We start from the raw sequence: 18,485 nt of genomic DNA, 5'->3' as shown, positions 1-18,485 counted from the left end.
AATGAGAGATCTTTCTATATAACTCTATCATGACCCACAAGAGAAAACTAAATGTCTCCTATTCTGAGAATTCCCTTTTCCCATATCTATCCTGGGAAAATCACAGTTTGATGAAAAGTAGAGTGATTTTCATTTCTTGTTGAGTTTGAGAACTAGAAATACAAGATCATGATGGAGGTCCTGACTTAAAGCCCCAAAGGAAAGAAAAACAAAGAGAAGCCCAGAAACTAAGTCATTGACAAACAGTTCAAACTCCACGTTAGAACTTTTTAAACTTTAGTGACCGAATCACCTTCTGACTCAGAAGAACTAGGGAATGTCCCAAGACTCAGCATTTTGAATCAATACCCTAGACGATTCTGATGTAGGTGGGTCCTGAACCACATTGCTGGTACTCAATTACAGGGACAGGCTTTTGAAAGAGAGCAAAATTGGGTGCAGCTATAGCATGAATCATGCCTCTTTTATGAGTTGGTGGTGGCTGTGGTGGTCGTGGAGCCAGGAGAAGAATGTATACGGTGGGCTTCATTTCCCTGACTCAGTGTGGAAAATGTGCTAGGAGATATAGATTCCAGCCCTGATTTGCATTAGCTAGCAATTGAGCTCAGGGAAGGTATTTCCCCTCTCATGGCCTCAGTTTCCTCTTCTGTAAGATGAGAAGAGTTGGCTTGGGTTCCAACAATGGCAAGGGCAAGTGTCCACATTCTGTGCTCGAGGTGGACCCTGCTCACCCACAGAACCATGCTTTCTGCTAAGTCCTGGCCTTACAGTCCTCTACTCAGCTACTTCCAACAGACTGGAGTTAACACATGGGTTGAAACCAATTTTCCAGCCCTGGCGGAGGATCTCTGTGGCCTCTTCCTGCTTGTGTGGCTGTATTATGGTTTTAGAGTGAAAGGTGAAAAGAAATCGTGAAAGGTAGCTTAGGAAGGCAGAAAATAGTTTTGGGGGCAGGAGCTACACAGAAATGGCAACATGCAATCTGAGAAGGGTAGGGGTCTCAAACAGTCTGCCAGCCAATCTCAGGGACAGCCTGGTTATCATGGTGACGGAAGTCTTGGCGAATTCTGGCAGCTATACCCCAGGACAATCAGCAGGGCGGGCAGGCTGGGATTAGGGTGAGCAAAATCGTAGGTCGACACATACAAGAACCTGGGAGTGAGTGCCTCCTTACGTTTTGCACCAGGCATCTCACTTACCTCACCCCAGTCCTGGCCCTGAGGAGGGGTATTAGGACAATGGAATTGCAAGCTTGCTGCAAAGTTGTCAGCTCTACTATAGACCCTTTGGGTGGAGTGGGAAGTGGGTTCTAAAGAAGGGGAAATACAGACAGACCAGGCCAGAACTTCTACGGGTTTGATTTCCTAAAGGGCATTTAACGTAAAGGTCAAAGTCTTCCGATAGGTGTTGGGTTAGCTGTGCAACTTGGTCAAACTACTTAACCTCTTTAAGCCTCAGCTTTTCAATCTGTAAAACAGAAATAAGAACACTTTCTTGGCAGGGATGTTGTGAATAGAACGCACATATGGCACCTGGCACACAGTATTCGGTCATTACATGGAAATTCTTTCCTTCCTTCCAGACTCCATTCTGCCTTGAGTGACTGTCAGGAAATGAAGCAAGCTAGGGATAGCAACTTTCATACCAAAAATGGATGTGGAAATCCATGTCCTTGTGCAGAGGAAGCCTGGCAGGTCTTTACACGCATTGTTGACTTTTTGACTCATAACTGCTTTCTCTTTTAACTCCTCCCATCCTGCACAGGTTGGACCTCATGTGGGAAGGTTGACAGTATAACGCCAGGATCTTGCCCACCAGGAAAAATCTCCCAGTGCTTCCCTGAGGCCCAAGTTCTAGGAAAAAATATTATAAACTCTGTCTCACAGGTCTGTTTAGTAAGCATTATATCTACCATTTACTTAAGTAATTAGTACATGGTTGGCCCAGTGCTAGGCACTTATAAATATTATAGAAGTCGGCCCTTGCAACCTGGTAAGAAGTAGATATGTCTATTCCGGTTTACAGATGAGCAAATAGAGGCTAATGTGGCTCATAAACTATAGAAATGGGATAGCAATCAGATCTTTTCTTGAGTTCTTAATCACTGTTTACTATTGAACATTCATCACTCTGGAAATGCAAAAAACCTAAGAGGAGTTCATTGCTCTTAGGGAATTTAGAGATGCAGAGAAGAATCAGCACTAGTATGCGAAAAAGAATAGTGTAACATGGGGGCCGGCCCGGAGGCACAAGCGGTTAAGTGCACGCGCTCCGCTGTGGCAGCCTGGGGTTCGCCGGTTTAGATCCCGGGCGTCCACCGATGCACCGCTTGGCAAGCCATGCTGTGGCAGCGTCCTATATAAAGTGGAGGAAGATGGGCATGGACGTTAGCCCAGGGCCAGTCTTCCTCAGCAAAAAAAGAGGAGGGTTGGCAGATGTTAGCTCAGGGCTGATCTTCCCCACAAAAAAAAAAAAAAAAAGAATAGTGTAACAGTGTGTAGCAGCTCAACTAGACAATAAGCTACTAGGGGGCAGGGAGATTGTTTCATTCTTTTTTGTATCCCTATTTTCTAGTGCAATGAGTGGCTCTTAGTAAAAGCTCAATCACTGTGTGTTGGATGTATAAGCAAATAAAATAAGTTCTAAGGTGTATGCTACAGACAGATTGGTGGAAATTCAAGGTCCAGCGAGGTCCCTACAGCTGCAATGGAGAAAGTCAGCTTCATGGACAACAGAGTGGGACTGAACTAGGATTTAGAGAGGTTGAAAAGAGCAAAGAGGACAGAAGAAACACATAAATGGAGGCACGATGCAACATAAGCACGGGGTACTGAGACAGTGAGGCGGCCAAAGTGTTTAGACAATTATCTGTGCACTAGTCAGCTTGGCAAGGAGCCAGCTAAACCAACTAATAACTGGCGGATTCTTGGTATGAGACTGTTATCTGGAAACAGGTCAACAAGCGTCAAAGGAAAGTAGCATAGGCTGGCCTAGACATACAACGTAGGGAAGAAAACCGGAGCAGGCTGGATTGCAGGAAGCACAGTCCCCCACCCATGGTAGAGGATATGCAAATATAACTTTTGGCAGTGTGAAAAACCTAAGAGGAAGACAAGTCAGCCATGAAGAATGGAGGAGGAGGAGTACCAGAAGAGGTGCTTGGAGGAACACACGCTGGGGCTGATCACCCTCACCAGTTGGTTTTTCACGCACCATAGCAGCCTACCTGGTCTCAGAAGACCCTTGGTGCATCTGTTTATTCTGTACAACGAACTCAGGGAAATCATATTTACTTACAGATAAGTCACAGGCTCAGTCATGAGGCTCAAAAAGCCATAAAGTTTCTTTAGTAGGGTTGTCTAACTAAACATATTAAAAACTTCATATATACATATGCAATTTAATATATTTTCATATAAATGCTAATATAATTTTATGTAAATTTATAAATTTTATCCTAGGCTAAAGAGCTAAGTCTAAAACTGGAGGAACATAAAAGATGGCTCTACCTTGAAGCTATTGGTTCCATCCTTACCCTTCCCACCCAATTGTTCCAAAAGAATGATGAAATTGTACCAGTCAGTTCTGCTCTGTCAGTGTATATTAATTTATATGTCCCAGCTGGGAAGAAAATCATTACTTGGTAATGATCTCCACACAGGCCCCAGGAACCCTAACGTTTCTCACCAAGAAGCCCAGATGTGGGGTGATCTCTGCCTCTGACTTTTGGGATTGAACAGCTCATCACTACCCATACCGTATGCTGCAGAACCCCAAGGACCCACGAGATGTTAAAAGGCACTGTGAGGAAAAAGATTTTCTAATCTTGATGGGGATCCCGAAGCCCCAGGTTTGGTGATTCACTAGGAGAACCAAGAGGACTCAGCATATAATTGCGCTCCCAGCTAAGATTTTTTACAGCAAAAGGATATGGAGCAAGATCAGCAAAGAGAAAGGCACATGGGGTGAAGTCCAAAGTAAACCAAGCACAAGCTTCCAAATGTCCTCTCCCAGCGGAGTCCACAGGATGCGTTTCATTCCTCCAGCAACGAGTTGTGACAACACATGTAAAATGCTATCTACCAGGGAAGCTCATTAGAGACTCACTCCCAGGGATTTTACCAGGGACTGGTCACATAGGCATCCCCTGCCTAGTATGTACCAAAATTCGAGACTCCCAGAGGGAAAGCAAGTGGTCAGCAGAAATGACACTGTTTGTACGAACAGTTTAGGTATATGAGCCGTTCTGATCAGGGAGTGGTGGGAACTCTCCTGAAATCCAAGTTTCCAGACACCAGCAAGGGCCAATCTTGCAAGCAGGATCTTCTAAGAAAAGCCGTCTCAGGGCTGCTATGTTAACGTTTTTCTATACAACGGTCTACTAAGTCTAGAAAACCCTGTATACCATGGCCACCTTTTGGAGACTAATAATGCACATTAGCATATTAAAGGCTTTGAGAAGTACCGCAGTATATAAGACTGATTTTTTTTTAACCAACATTTCCCAAACCTATTTGATCGTTCTCTTTTTTTTTAAAAAAAAATACGATACTTATTACATCCGTTTGGATACTAGCATTCTACAGAATACAATTCGGGAAATCCTGGACTAAATGTATGAACTACATTGTACCACTTCTCTGGCCTCAGCTTTCACCATTTATTAAACACACTAATGACAAAAGCTTGCACATATCTTGCTCCTACTGTGCATTAAGAGTGTTTTATACAATAACTTATTTCATAAAATAAGAGGTTGGACTAGGTAACCTTTAAGCATGGGAAGCCAGCACAGTAGGGGATTAAGAGTACAGACAATGAACCAGACCACTTGAGCTCGTTTCCTGGCTTTGCCAATTACCAGCTATATGACAGCTTTCTTAACTGGTGTGCCTCGGTTTCCTCATCTGTAAAATGAGAACAGCGCTTAATACACAGTAAGTACTACAAATGTGCTTGTTGAATTTTTTTTTAAGTAAATGAAGTTCTTTCCAGCTAGCAGTTTTGATCCCTTACTCTATGCAGGAATCACAGTGAGGCACAAACAACAGACTCTTCAGAGATTATGGGATGGCATGGTCAGATGAGGGTGGCCTGAGGGTACCAGAATGGCCCCAGGTGGAGTTTGCTCCAGGTCCCAGGATACCTTGACATCCAAGGCCTGTCAGAGCCAGGGCCCACCCCGGGGAGTAAACATAGACTGTCACAGGCCAGGAGGCGCTATTAATTTCCTGGGAGTCTAGGACTGAGGCCAACAACAGAAGTGATCTGCTTTTGGCTGTAAATAGAGCAAGACTCTAAACAGCCTTCAATTAAACCTGGCAATTTTATCCATATGCTAGAAGAAAGGCACCTCGCAAGAAAATCCCCTCTGAATCAAGATTCATACAGATCTACATGGCAGAAAAAAGAACAGGGAAAGATGCCAAATTGAAAAATGACAAACTGCCACCAGGAAAAAGCTGATTTTTAACATGCCTTAATGCTTTTTCTTTATCCCTTCTCAAGCCATCTCCAGTTGAGGAATGTTCTCTATAACTGAGTAATCCTTCATCGAGATATATGGAGAGTCAGCAGTGTCATCCTGGAAAATGAAGGACAGTGATATATTTTGTAGCATGTAGATACAGGTGGGTGTAAAAAGCACACGGTGGGGGGAGACCCCTTAGTGCACTAGGGTGTGCTGAAAGTCACTTGAACAAAGAATTTTTAAAGGGCTTGGTGAAGAAATTAGTTTGATATCTTCTTGAGACAATCCTAGGTTTGTCATGTCCATAATTGTTCTCACAAACAATTCCTGTGGCCATTTTTCTAGGATTCATCTTTTTGAAATCAGGATCTAGAACATTTTATATACTTTTGTAGTGCTACGCCTATCTATTCCTAGCTAACATTGAGCTGGGCGCTTGGCACACAGTATATGCTCAATAAATGTGTGTGGAATAAACAAAGGCCTTTGTTCACAGATCCCTCCACTTTAAATGTCCAACATTTGCCTCCTTACCTAGCAACATCTGATGCATCAAAGCTGTTTCCTCTCTGAACCCTGCCTGATTGCCTTGGGCAGTACCATCTCTCAGAATATATAGCACTTTGTGGATAACATATGAGCGACTATTGTGGGAGCCCTGACTTTGTTCCCGGCACTGCTCCAGGACCTTTATATGTATCAACTCTTTTACTCCACACAACCACCTAAGAGGTAGGTCCTTCTACTCCCTTCACTTTTACAGGTGCAGGGCAGTGAAGATCAGAGAAGAAAACAACTTTCCCAAGGTTCCATAGCTAGAAAGTGGCAGATACCTCTTGCTAGATGCCTCAACCATAGTATCATAGTATTTGCCACATCATGTTGTGGTTTATCACGGTCTAACCATTCATTGGTCCCTGTCAGTGGAAGCCTGGGAACTATCTCTGATGGGGCAGGGGTGTTCCTCATGTAATTCCTCAAACAATCAATAGAGCCGATTGATTAACCCATGACAACACAACTCAAATATTGAAAAAATAAAACCAAGCATTCTATAGTCAGGCAGATCTGCCTTAAGCGCCAGCTTCTCCAAACTCTAACCTCATGACCTTGACCATGTTATTTTAGTCTCTCCGAGCACTGATTCCCTCTCTATAAAGTGGGAATTACAGAACTTACTTCATGGCATTTGTTGTGAGAATTAGTTAAAGAACATGAAGTGCCTAGCACAGAGCTTAATTAACTCGAACACTCATTTAAAGGTTTGTTTGATGGCCATACTGCCTAACACTTGCCTGAGGCTTAGTGGTTGTTCATCAAATGTCTATTAGATGAATGAATACATATATGTCTCAATTTGGGGATCCAGCGCAATAAGACCCACACAGAAAAGCTAACTGGATTCTGGTTGCCTCAAAATGGATCCTCTTATTTCCAGGATGCAAGATTCATAAAATACACACAGGTTGGCGTCTAGACCACGGCATAGTTGATTCTTAAAGGTGCTACCCAAGCAGCCACCTTCACCAGGGGAAACCTGCCTGCCTCTTACAGGCTACTCCTTTACTTTTTCACTCTTTTTCTCGGGGTCATTCCTAGTTCCCATAGTTTGTTTCAGTTCCTTTGATCACATCTCATCATCTCCCTGACACATCTCTGTGACAATCTCTTAAGTCGAGAACACAACATTGCTCTTTCTTGCCATGGAGGAAAGAAGTCTTCAAAACTCACTTTTTCCAGGGCTCCATCTGTATGCTTCTTCCTCTAAATAGTAACGGAAAAAAAGATGTAAATTTATATGTGTCATTCATTAGGTACAACAAAGGCGTCAACTACACAAGAACCAGAGTCCACACTTTTTAGGGTGTCTGGCCACCTCACAATGGCCAGAGCGGATGTCTCTGGGAGATATTACAACCTTGCCACTGGCTGTTATTGACTGGATCAAAGTTGGGCCAATCAGAGTTCCTGTCCAAGGAATATGGAATTAGGATGGGGAGGGGGAGAAAATAATCGGGAGCAGCAAGATGAGAAATTAAGAGAGCACTTGAGAGAGTTCTAGCCACAGTCAGTAAACTTGAAAGAGGTGGGGAGTCGTCAACTGCCATTCTGTGACTTGAGTCACAGAGATATTGTGTACATAGAATGAAGTAGATAGAGAAAAAGGAAAAACAAGAGAAAGAGAGGGCAGATTATTGTCTGGATTCTTTCTGGCTTTCATGGTTCTAGTTCTTCCTGAGGTCTTGCTGCCTCTTTGCTCTGAAGCTCTGTCAAAGACATCTATATGTGTATTAGGAATACCCTACCGAGCCCTGTTGTCTTGCTGAAGCCACCTTCAGATTTCTGTTTGCAACCACAAGAATCCAAACTTACTCAATGACAAAACTATCATTACAATTAGGGTTATCAACAATAATCCTCATGAGCATTTAACACTGCGCACATTTACAAACTGCTTATTATTATTAATACCTACTACAAGCCAGTACCAGAGTAATGCTGCTGAAGTAGCCATCCAAGAACTAATAATTAGGTAGCAGCTGGAGGTTAAAAGCAAGCCAGGGAGGGCCGGCCCTGTGGCTTGGTGGTTAAGTGCGCGCGCTGCAATGCTGGTGGCCCGGGTTCAGATCCCGGGTGCTCATCGAGGCACCACTTCTCCGTCCATCCTGAGGCCGAGTCCCACATACAGCAACTAGAAGGATGTGCAGCTATGACATACAACTATCTACTGGAGCTTTGGGGGGAAAAAATAAAATAAATAAAATCTTTAAAAAAAAAAAACAAAAAGCAAGCCAGGGAGAGAGAGTGGATTTACTGAAATGATAACTAATATGAGAAGTCATCAAATCACTGGTGATGATTCCGTTTACGAGAGTCTATCAAGGTCAGGTGACTACAGATCAGTAAGACAGTAGGGGGAAATGTTTTTCTATTAGGAAAGAATAAAACAATGAGACAGATGGATTGCTGCTTTTAAGATGAAGATCACAAGAGCACACAAAACTGGCTATGCTTAGGTGGTTCAGAAAAAAAAAAAAAGGCTACTCTCTCCATAGTTCCTAAGAAATATGCTTCATTCTTACAGATGCCAATAAAGCATTACACAACTGTCAATTTAATAATGAAGGTGCCACCAAAGATTTATATTTAACAGAGACCAAATCCTCTGATAGACAATGGGGAAAGGGGGTTGGTGGGGATCTGAATTAACTAACCATGTTTGAGGAAACAATTGAGGCAGTTAGAAAATCAATAGGAAATCAGGCCATTCTGCAGGACCTAAGGGTTTCTCAGTGGAATATTTTAAAACAGCATTTTATTGACTTATCCCATTTTTAATGCACTAAGAAAAGTGGTTCAGGTGCCTGCTGTCACACCAGAAATGGGTATGCAATGAGACTTACGCTAACTGTAGAGCTAGTAAACGATGGATGAAAACGAACTTGGTCACTCACCTCTCTCTACTCTCCTATAGATATATCAAACAATACAAACACTGTTCCAGATCAGAAAAATACAGTAATTATGTTGCTCTAGAAAATGTGGAAAACTCAAGAGAGTGCAAAGAGGAAAATAAAAAGCACCCTTAAATCACCATCCAGAGATACCACTGTTAGCATTTTGGTGCATTTCTTTCCTGTTTTTTTTTCCTGTGAGTGTGAACAATATACACTTATATTTTACTATATATACACTATCTAAAAATAACAGTTTAATCTTCCTCTATATGCTGTTTTTATATTCTTCTTATCACTTAATATCTAGCGACAATTTTTTCTTGTCATTGCATATAATTTCAATGCTGAACATTCAATTGTACGTCTTTGTCATAATTTAACTCACATAATAGATACTTATATGGTTTTAATTTCACTATTTGCTATGGACTAAACGTTTGTGTTTTCCCAAAATTCATATGCTGAAGCCCTAATCTCCAAAGGGAAGGGATTTGGGAGGTAATTAGGTCATGAGGGTGGAGCCCTCAGGAATGGGATAGTGCCCTTTTAAAATGAGGCAGAAGAGGGGCTGGCCCGGTGGCGCAAGCAGTTAAGTGCGTGCGCTCCACTGCGGCGGCCCGGGGTTCGCCAGTTCAGATCACAGGCACGCACTAACGCACTGCTTGTTAAGCTATGTTGTGGTGGTGTCCCATATAAAGTAGAGGAAGGTGGGCACAGATGTTAGCCCAGGGCCAGTCTTCCTCAGCAAAAAAAGAGGAGGATTGGCATCGGATGTTAGCTCAGGGCTGGTCTTCCTCACAAAAAAATAAAAAATAAAAAAATAAAATGAGGCAGAAGAGAACTCGCTTTCTCTCTCTCTCTTGCCACCATGGGAGGGCCCAGCAAGGAGGCGACTGTCTGTAATACAAACAGGAAGAGAGCTCTCACCAGGAACCGAGTCAGCTGGCACCTTGATCTTGGACTTCCCAGCCTTCAGAACTGTGAGAAATAAATTTCTATTGTTTAAGCCACCCACTCTGTGGTACAGTCATCCCTAGGTATCTGTGGGGGTTTGTTCTAGGGCCCCCGAGGATACCAAAATGGATGCTCAAGTCCCTTAGTTGAATCCACGATGCAGAACCCACAGATATGGAAGGCCAACTGTATTTTTGTTACAGCAGCCTGAACTAAGACACTATTTTTTTAAACATTAAAAAAAAGAGAGCTGTTTATTTCCACTTCCTTTTCCTGCCCCTTCCCCACAATCCCTTCTCGCCTTTTCTGTCCAGCTCTGCTATGGGAAGCTGACCCCCAATGACTGCATTACCTGCAACCCCTTGCCAACTAGCTTCTGGTTGTGTTTCTCTAGTGAGAGGCACCAGCAGGAGGCGGTAGGCAAGAGGTTTGGCTATTCTTCTCTCATTCCCTCCATAATTGGATCTGATGGTTCTGGCACTGGCTACACCTCTCTGCAATGGTTCCTCTGGTCAGCTGACCCCTCTTTCCTGGCTCCAGCTCTCCGCAGACTGTTAACACAGTCCCTTCCTTTGCTGCCTCTCAGGCTTCTGCTGTTGCTAGCCCCTGGGTGACTCAACAACTCTTGAGGATTCCTTCAACCTCTGCTAAGTAATTGCTTCTTTAGATTCCCATCTGAAAATTTTAATGAACAAGTTGTACATTACATGGTATAACTCTGTGGAAATCATTTATTTATAAAAACGATAATAAAATCAACACTATGTAACCCCTATTCCAAATAATGAGAGGCATAATGCAGGTAAATACTCATACCAAACTTGTGAAATAGAAGAATGGTCTAGATTCTGGAAACTTCTTCCCTGACATTTTCAGAAAGTCCCATTCATCTAATTTCCCTCAATTCCCTTCCCTCTGTAATGTTCACAAACCACATAGGTCTTTTCCCCTTCCTCACAGCCTTTGCTCATGCTGTTACTCTAGATGGAGTGGTCCTCTAGTCTCCTCCCTACTTCTAAGCTCAGGCTGATGTCCTCCTTCCTTATTGAATTCCTGGAGCCCACAACCATCTCTCCTTAGAATTACTGGAGCTGTGCTCTTCCACATGGTAGCCAGTAGTCACATGTGACCACTTAAATTTAAGATTAAATTATAAATTCATTCCCTTAGTCACACTAACCACATTTCAAGTGCTTAATAGCCACATAGGGCTAATAGCTACTGCACTGAAGAGTACAGGTCTAGAATATCTCCATCATTTCAGAAAGTTCTATTGGACAGAGCTGTTCTAGAGCACTTAATTATGTATGAATCCAGTGAGTATTCAATCATAAATACTCCTGTATTGTTCTATAGTTGCAGAGTCAAGAAATAATAAGGAAGAGTCTGCCTTCTTCCTTCTGAGTCCAAAGAGTGCTGGGCACACAGGAGATATTTGGTCAATACATGTGCTGATTTGGGTCATGACCATGACTATTTCTCAGTAGAACATTATAACTATTAATAATTGAAGCAGGGTATAGCAAGTGTATAGATGGGCAATTTGGAGGTAGTGATGGTAGGAATTCTTCTAGTCCCATAATAATAAAGGTAAAAACTCTGTGTCCTAAAAAATATCCTCCTTACGTACTCATAAAGAACCTATCTAAAACATCAGGAATGATTCTTTACCAAGCTACATATCCTCATCAAATGAAATTATCAAAAAGACCCAAATGCACAGCTATATATAGAAGCTTCTATACCATCTCTAGACTTGTTCACAGAGAATGAAAAACTGTCTTTAGGTATTGGTACACTTTTGACTGTGATTCTGGTTGACAAAGAAACTGGCCTGTGTCAGAAGCAATTTAACGGAAGTGATAAAGCTATATACACTGTACAATGCCCTCTCTCATCTCACTGGCTTGAGATGATTGCAGAACTTTAACAAAAATTCAGTGTTTGACTTATTGTAATAGCCTCATAAAATATATATTTCAGCCTGACACTAATCTCCGGAAAGAACGTGTTCTTAGATGTGGATCCACTTCCTATCTACCATTTATTCAGATCTGTGTTAATAATCACTTCGCAGAAATCTCTCTTTTCATCCTCATAGCAACCTGTGAGCTAGGTATTTTTGTTCTCATTTACAGCAGAGAAAACTGACTTTCTGAGAGGATATATCATTTGCCTAAGGTTCAACAGGTGGTGAGGGTCAGAGCTGGGATAACAACTTAGATTCTTTGACTCTGAGGATCATGATTTGGGTCACTCTGTGGTCGTTTATCCTAATATTGACAAAAGTAATGCTGGAAATGGGGGCTGGCGCAGCAGAGGGCGTGAGATACAGCCTCACAACGTTGTTTTGTGATCTCTCTCCTCAGCACAGCTTCTTGTTCCTCTCAATGCCTTTTCGGGTATTCATCTGAACAAACCTCCATCAGAAAGGACTTGTGAAACACACCAGTGCTGACGGTGGCTCAGTGAAGGAAGCACACACCAGACAATTGGAGCCTCTAGCTCTCTCATTTGACGTAAAACAAGCCCTAATGTAAGGAAAGGTCAGGAATGCCTAGTGGTCTGGTGATTGTACCATTCCCATGGCATACGTGACACATACATTTGGTGATTCCTAAATTTACATGTTTAGTGCCCATCCCTCATTAGAGCTCCATACTCAGAATCTAACTGCTTTCTGAAATGTTTCAAAGGGGGCTCAAACTTAACATGGCACAAACAGACCTCTTCATTTCCCAGTCAAGCCTCTGCCTCATACTCCCCTTCCAGGTTCCTCACCCACGCAGCAGCTCAGGCCAGGAACTGGACTCTCTCGATTCTCCCTCCTCTGGCCAAGTCCAATCTGTCATCAAGTCTTATTGATCCCGCCTGCAAACAGATTTGTCCCCATTTAGCTCAGTGGCAACCACCCTAGTTCTAACCATGACCTGTTCTCACCTGGATTTCTGCAAAAGTCACCGTCTGGCCTCTTCAGTTCCATCCTTGCCCTCGTCCAATCTATTCTCCACAGAGCTGCCAGTGCGATCTTTTAAAGATGTAAATGAGATCTCATCACTCCTCTGCTTAAAATCCTTTACTAGTTTCTCATTACACTTTTGAGACCCTATTCCAAATCCTTAATGTGGCTTCGAGGCCCTGCAGAATCTGGCCCTTGCTGTGTCCAGGCCACATGACTCTCCCTCGAGCTCTGTGGTCCAACCTGTGGTCTTTGTTCAGTTCCTAGATAATGCTAACCTCTTCTGTGCCTCAGAGCTTAGCACATGCTTTTCCATCTGCCTGCTTGCTCCTTCCCTACTCTTCACCTGGCAACTCTCATTTCTCCTTCTTGTTACCACTTAAATGTCACCATTATTCCTCAGTCTAAATTAGAGCCTCTCCTTGCATTTTATATTTTTCCTTCATTACCCTTAACACAATTTTACAGTATATATGTGTGTGTGTGATATATATATATATATGCATAGCTCATTTCCTGTTGGTAGGACCCCAGAAAGGGATGTGCTGACTGAACAGTGCTGCAGGGGGCAGTGCATTACAGCTCCTATAGAGATACCTCCCTGGCACTGGACAATGGTGGCCATTCTTTCAAATTTCATGAAGTCTCACATACCTCTCACCACAGATTTTTCCAACAACCAGTGACCAGTTTCGTGATATTCATGTTGGCTTTCATTAGCTCCAGACTCCTAATTCCTACTTATCTTCATCCTCTTCTTCATAGAAAGCAAATTTGAAATCTTGAAAGAAAATTTGAGTCTCTATAGAACTTGAATTTTTACATCTATAATTATATACCTTTTTTTGGTTTCTTTGGTGCACTCTCCCCCTTGCATGCCTTTTCTTTCTGCCATTATAGTCAAAACTGGTCACTAGATGACAATAAATGGCAGGAAGAAAGGCCAAAGCAAGGAGCACAATTAACTTAGAATATTAAGAAAGATTGCTGATTGGCTGAACATGTTGGAGAGCAGTATACTGATGCTCATGAGATAAAAGTGGGCACTAAGGGTGCTGTACCAGCCCACTGGATGAGAGACTATCGAGTGTTCAGAAAACGGATAAAATATAGGCTAACACATACTGCGTTGGATAGTTATAGGTCTAAAACAACTTATGAGTAGGATAGGCTCCCAGGAGTCTAAGTAATAATTGTTTTAATTATCTTTACTGCCATAGCGCTCAATATCTACCAGGAGCTATTTTAAGGATGAGGAAACTCAAGTACTGGCAGTTCCTAACCCCAGTGCTGGGTTAACCCAAGGGACCAGTTGACTCCCAGTACAACTGTCTCTCACAATAGAAACTGCCGAGCCGTCATAATTTTAGCTCTTATTATGATGCAGAGAAGAAAACAAAGGATGACTTATTTAAAGATTAAAACTGCCTATTTTATGGAGTAACTCATTAAGCTGTCAGAAACAACTTGCAAGCCATTTAAATCCAGTTTGTCTCTAGACCATTTAAGGTAAAAACAAAACAAAACAGGTGGAATCAAGAGCCTGCTTGTCCTACAGCAGGGAAAATGGCGATGTGTGGATGAGGGACCCAGTTTTTTTAGCACAACACCTCAGAGCTGCTCTTTGTACCCACAGGGGTTTTGCTACAAAGACTGGGTGACCAAAGACCTCATATCCATGGTTGTGAGATCACCAGCAAGTCTAAATACAAGTCTACCCACGCCAGGTGGGCATCAGCACCCATTTCCAGCCTTTCAATAATATAGAGAATTGCTTTAACTGCACTTGTTTTTTTCCTGAAAAGAATTCAAGGTAACACTCACCCCCCTCAGTATGTGTTTTGGAAAAGCAGAGGAGAACTCCTAAGAACCAGTGTGTCAGCCTTCTGGAAAGGGAACACAATCTGCTCATGCCAAAAAGACTTTGGTGAGTCTTTTGCAGCTAGCCTACTCGTCAATTTCAAGGATTGCATCGTTTATCATTAAGTCCCAATACCCAGCCTGACACATAGTAGGTACTCAATAAAAGTTGTTGAATGGGTGAATGAATAAGTATGTTTATTCCATTTGAATATCCTAAAGCACCTATAATGTTAGACACAGACCATACTCAATAAATAATCCTTCAAAAAATTTGAAGGGAGGGGCCGGCCTGGTGGCACAAGCCGTTAAGTGCGCGCACTCCACTGCAGCGGCCCGGGGTTCGCCGGTTAGGATCCCGGCGCGCACCGACTCACTGCTTGGCAAACCATGCTGTGGCGGCGTCCCATATAAAGGGGAGGAAGATGGGCACAGAATGTTAGCCCAGGGCCAGTCTTCCTCAGCAAAAAAAGAGGAGGATTGGCAGATGTTAGCACAGGGCTGATCTCCTCACAAAAAAAAAAAAAAAAAAAAAATTGAAGGGAAAGATTGGGTAGAATTTAAACTTTGCACCATCAATTAGCATTTTGAAAAGGGAAATAAAGACACAGAGATGGTTAAAATATTACCTTTGACACTTCTCTCTTTTTTTTTTTTGGTGAGGAAGATTGGCCCTGAGCTAACAATCTGTTGCCAATCTTCCTCTATTTTGCATGCGGGATGCTGCCACAGCATGGCTTGATGAGCGGTGTGTCGGTCATCGCCCGGGATCCAAACCCGCGGAACCCTGGGCCGCCCAAGCTGAGCACATGAACTGAACCACTATGCCACCGGGCTGGCCCCTTTGATACTTTCTTAGAGTCTTAAGGGACTCCGGTGATGGGTATTCCTCACTTTCCTGCTCTAGTACACACAGGCGCATGTGTGTGCACAGACACAGTCAAGTATGTATCCCTATATGCGCCTAGATAACATTTACACAAAAAAACAACCATTCGCACATTTGTTAATGATGGCTTTGTTTATACAGTACTTCTACAGGGAGAAGTAATCACTTATGAGCCTTTTAAACTGATGTAAGAGACATTTTTCAGTTCATTCTGTGAGTAACTGTGATGAGCCCAAGTCCCTGGTAAGAAATGCAAGCCCGGAGAACTGGATAAATAAGTATAAATGAATTCATTTGACTGAGTGACATTTTCATTTAATTAAAGCAGAAAATCAGCCCTAAAACAAATGATTACCCCTGACGAAGAAGCAGAAACTGGTCCTTAATTAATAAATTTCTAATAGTTCTTCCGCAGGTTGAGAGGAGTCGTTAGTGAAGAAGTACATTGGGGAGGGCGAGGAGAAGTCGAGGAGAAAAGGAGAGAGAAAGGGAGAGAGGAAGCACAAAGGATAATGCGTATTTAAACTTTCAGACATAGAAAGAAAATTAGAGACCATTTATTTGTGCCTTAATACATGTCAAATCCTCCCAGACCAAAATTATTATAGTAAAACTCTTTGTGTAACAAAACAAATATCCAAGCCTCCGGAGAGGGTTAATTAATTTTGAAAAATACACAATAATTTTAGGTCAACGAAATTCGTTCTGCTATTATTTCACCTCTTCCTCCTTTCCAGGGCGTGGTCTGAATTTTAGGGACACAAATAACAAAATAAAAATCAAATTTCCTGATACTTGGAAGTAAGGATACTTACATATGTAGTTTACAGTAAACATGAATCATGACAACCAATGAACATGAGAGAAATGGTATGAAATAAAAAGTGTAGTCAATGCTTCCCATATATTTTCAGACTCTCCATATACTACCCTCATCAATGTTTAATAGTTTTTACTGCTAAACATCCATTTCGTTTTTCTAATATAACTTGGAAAGAGTGAGCCTACAGATGTATAAATTAAAGCCACATCGCCTCTTAGACAGCAGACACTTGAAACCTTTGAGGTCACTGTTAATAAGTTTCTGTGCACTCATTTATGCTGAATCAATTTCAATTAAATCAATTAAAATGGCAACTAGCACAATTTCATGTCATTGATCTAACAAGATTAAGATTACTCAGGATATTTGGGGGCAGGGGAAAATGCTAGGCTGGCATCTCCACTTCATTATGATGTCAAGTTGGGAGATAAATTTGATTTCTTAGTGCCTCAATATCTCAGGTATGCAGGAGGTGGCTCCGCAAAACCACACACCTCCCATTTTTAGCATCCCAAAATAATGGAAAATGGAGGAGGGAGAGTGGTAACTATGTGAGATAAGCAGGCTATTAAGAGAAATTTTTTATTTGAATAGTCTCAAGCACTAATTTTTAAAAGTGCATCAGCATCAAGTTTTTTATAAAAGAAAAAAATGTATCTTTGAAAGAAAGAGACTTCACAGCAGGCAGGTAGGTTGGAAGGAAAGAATATTGGTTTTGGAGACAACTACTTATCTCACTCACTATGATGGTTAATTCCATGCATCAACTTGGCTGGGCCATGGAGTGCCCAGATATTCACTCATACATTATTTTGGGTGTGTCTGTGAGCGTGTTTTCGGATGAGATTAACATTTGAATTGGTAGACAGAGTAAAGCAGATTGCTCTCTCCAATACAGGTGGGCCTCACGCAATCAGTCGAAGACATGAATAGAACAAAAAGGCTGATCCTCTCTCAAGTAAAAAGGAACCCCTCCTGCCCGACTGCCTTGAGCTGGGACATTGGTTTTTTCCCTGTCTTTGAACTTGAACTGAAACATCGGCTCTTCTTGGGTTTTCAGCCTGCCGGTTTTCAGGACTGGAACCACACCATTGGCTCTCCAGCTTGCTGACTACAGATCTTGATTTCTCAGCCTCCATAATTACATAAGCCAATTCCTCATAATAAATCTCTTTTTCTCTCTCTCTATTCATATATATATGTCTTATATAGTATGTAGATCTATCTCTCATCAGTTCTGTTTCTCCAAAGAACGCTGACTAACACACCCACTTTTTAACTGTGTGACCTGATACAGGTACCACAGCTCTCTGGGCCTCAGGTTCATTATCTGTAGAATGAGGTTCACAGTGTCTATCTTGAAAAATTATTATGTGGACTAAATATGGAATTTAAAATGCCAAATGTGCAGTAGCCGCACAATGAACATTAGCTCCAGACTTCCATTTTGCGATAAATTGGAGAAGATTTGGTAACCTGTGCCTCTGTACAGAAATTAAAACAGTATCTAATGAGAAGGTCAGTTATTAATGACTTTAAAAATGACTGCCAAACTTTATGAAACCTTGATGATTTCAAATATGAATCTCTAAACCATTCTTTGTAGGGCCAAGCAACTATTTTTCTTTTTCTCCTTCCCCTCTTCTTTCTTGATAAGACCTCCTGTAAAGCTACCATGACAGCTTTGCCTTTGTACCTGCTACACCCAGGACATGGTGGAGGCTCTGTGTAAACTACCTTCTTTATCGCCCTGTGGGGCTGCCCAAGAGAACTTGTTTCATTTTGCCTGGGGAAATAGGAGAAGTGGGATTTCAGTGGCACTGTCTCCTGAGAACTATGGAGGGAGGGCCACTTTCTTAGATCTTGTGGACATCACCTGCGAGGTTAGCTGAGAGTGTAAGATGGGCTCCACTCTGATTTGGGATTTAAGATGAGATACCTGCATACACCCCAAGGGCTGAAGCCTTCCTCTGAATTCACCTGGTCTTGACAAGCAAACTCATTAAGGCCAAAAGGAGTTTTACTCTGATGCTATGAAAGGGCTGAGCTCCTGGCGCACTGTGTGTGCTGAA

The 18,485-nt window shown here is 42.2% G+C and overlaps 1 protein-coding gene across 4 annotated transcripts in view; it reads right to left on the bottom strand.

Moving 5' to 3' along the window:
• Nucleotides 1-18,485, bottom strand: part of SAMD12 (sterile alpha motif domain containing 12) — a 387,706-nt gene that overhangs the window by 133,926 nt on the left and 235,295 nt on the right. Inside the window, exon 5 of one of the 4 annotated variants that reach the window (XM_087447524.1) lies at nt 7,202-7,234. The exons of 2 other annotated variants lie outside the window; for them this stretch is intronic. In XM_087447524.1, coding sequence (XP_087303650.1) covers nt 7,202-7,234 — 33 coding nt within the window. Of the gene's footprint in view, nt 1-7,201; nt 7,235-12,625; nt 12,911-18,485 lie in introns of those variants that run through there. One more of the 4 variants, XM_087447521.1, reaches the window with a different exon arrangement.

This window comes from Ceratotherium simum, chromosome 23 (genome assembly GCF_057802395.1).
Source record: "Ceratotherium simum simum isolate JZ-2026a chromosome 23, ASM5780239v1, whole genome shotgun sequence".
Lineage (NCBI taxonomy): Eukaryota > Metazoa > Chordata > Mammalia > Perissodactyla > Rhinocerotidae > Ceratotherium > Ceratotherium simum.
The sequence above is the reverse complement of the archived record's forward strand: the minus strand, read 5'-3'. Positions and strand labels throughout refer to the sequence as shown.